At 40.2% G+C, this 2263-nt stretch overlaps 1 protein-coding gene across 1 annotated transcript; it reads right to left on the bottom strand.

The window, feature by feature from the left end:
- Positions 1-375: 375 nt before the first annotated feature.
- Positions 376-1045, bottom strand: LOC121814017 (PHD finger protein 12-like; the record flags this gene model as incomplete). The annotated part of the gene is made up of 2 exons (XM_042218020.1): positions 774-1045; positions 376-608 (listed from the first exon to the last, which is right to left on the bottom strand). Coding segments are annotated over exons 1-2 (308 nt in total), but the record flags the coding sequence as incomplete, so codon positions are not given.
- Positions 1046-2263: the final 1218 nt, after the last annotated feature.

The following is a 2263-nucleotide window of genomic DNA, read 5'->3' as shown; positions in this document are numbered from 1 at the left end:
ATAGCTCAGCACATCTCATAGGCTACTGTAAGGTATGAATTACAGCAAGAAGGTGATAAGTTTTCTTGTCATTGGTTCACTGCACTGCATAAACTAATTACATGTACCCATTAAGAATGACAAATGTGACCTTGACCACAATTTGGATGAAGAACACTAAAAGCTGTCCAATACTGCAGGAGCAGTGTCAGTGTAACAAACAGGACACTGACATTAAGCACATGGGGGGCTACACTTCCTGAAATTCTAGCCAAACTAAAAATGATTCTTTTCAGTATTAGAGTATAAATTAAAGTATTCCTTTAATTTACAGAAGCAATGATGTTATGATTTCTTCACAAATAAAATTTTAACTATTTTAACCAGGACACATACAGATGAGTGGCTAAGTGGATGAAGATGGTCAAACTGGGCACGCAGACCTGGGTTCCTTCAAGCCAATCCAAACAGATGACGGAGATGTACTTACGAATGATTCCTTGGACTTTGGCTACCAGGCCACCGGGTGGACATGGTGAGGTCTTCTCAGAGAAATCGCACGAGTACAGGACATTATCCACTGTGGTGCCATGCTCGCTATAGTTCAGAAGCTCATAATGCTTGGTATTCTGAAGGACGACAAACACACATAATTTACATCTTGGTCACTAACAACCACAGGAGTGTCTGTGAAGGTTCTCAGTCATCCAGGTCATCGTAGTCAAAGGAGCTTTGCAAGCTTCTTTGACAACCACAGGAGTGCTCTGCAGAGTGATGTAGTTTAACGGCCTCACCTCATCATAGAAAATACAGGCATGTTTCCCCAATACGTAGTTGCAGTGACCGTAGTTTGTAAGGCACACATCCATGTCAGCACCTTAAAGAAACAGTTAAAGACTTAAACACCCTTTCCCACAACACAAAGAATACAGATTTGCAACATGGATTTTTTTTCTGCAATATTGACGTGTCAAAATGTATTTTAATGACCTGCACTCCAATGTGACATATTGTGTTTTTGTTCAGTAGTTTTTATTCCACATGGTCCTGTTGTGACCCTCACAGGTCTAAGGAACTTACTTTCACAGACAACTCGCTTAAAATACTCTGATTTAAAGATGACGGTATCAACTATCACTCAACCTGACTAATGATGCAGAGATTGGGAGTTAGTACAGGCTCAGTATATTATTATATTATATTATACTCTGTTGTGTACTGCTGCATGTCGTGCAGAAGTACAGTCATGGTTAAAAGGATACCTTCTGTCAAGGTTTACATATTAGGACAAAATAAAAATTATCTTGTTTTTAGCAGGTCTTGAAATTAAATCTTGATATATAACCTCAAATGAACTATAAAATATGACATTACTGTCATGTATTTGACAAAAAAGAAGCCAAAATGCAGAATTAGTGTATGAAGCACTAAGCAAACCCCTGTTGCTTCCATATAAATAAAGATGACAAGTAGCTGATTAACTGATTATCAGCACGAGTGACCACCTCTATAAACTCAGAAGCATTCTGGTGTCTGTCGACATAATGCCAAAGAGGAAAGATGTCTTAAAGAATAAATGAGTGCTGCATGTCAGTATCTGAAGTTGCATGAAGCCAGTCCCAAACACGCTCATAATTCTACCACGAGAAAGATTATTCATTATTCAAGTGGAAAACATGCAAGACAGCTGCAAAATATTCCCAGGAGTTAAAGTCCAAAAACAGCCACCAAGGCTCAGGCAGTGCAATGACTCCAAGCACGTCAGCAAATCTGTCTGGTGGTTCTGCAAGCTGATGAACGATGGGGTGTTGTTAGTTTTTCCACACACTGCTTCTGCATCACTTCCCAGTTTTATATCTGTAGGAGTGATTAGCTCAGAGCCAAGACACCAAACCAGGGGCCCTGGTATACCTGCTGTGTTGGCAGCTTTGCGTGTCACCAGTAATACCATCACACAGCTATATCCATTCATGCTAGCTGTTACGGTGCATGTACGTGCTGCAGTATTCTTCTGAACAACAGGTGTTGCCCGTCCTCCAAATCAGCGCTGGTATAGAAGGAGAAGTCAAAGTTGGAAGACAAGGAATTTTAAAGTTTTTGCAAAGTTTCAAAGTTTCAACATCTCCCTCTGTGAAACCTGTGAACCTCTAAACTTCTGTACTGATATGATGTTAGGATGCCATTAAAAACAGACTTTAACCCAGCTGCAGCAGCAATGCAACAACACACCAGATTATAAAAATGGAGAAGTGCATGACCAGCAGAGATGACAGCTTACAACATG

Source organism: Haplochromis burtoni, unplaced genomic scaffold (genome assembly GCF_018398535.1).
Source record: "Haplochromis burtoni strain Fernald_Lab_line unplaced genomic scaffold, NCSU_Asbu1 Contig_5103, whole genome shotgun sequence".
Taxonomy (NCBI): domain Eukaryota; kingdom Metazoa; phylum Chordata; class Actinopteri; order Cichliformes; family Cichlidae; genus Haplochromis; species Haplochromis burtoni.
This window is presented reverse-complemented; position numbering and strand designations above follow the sequence as displayed.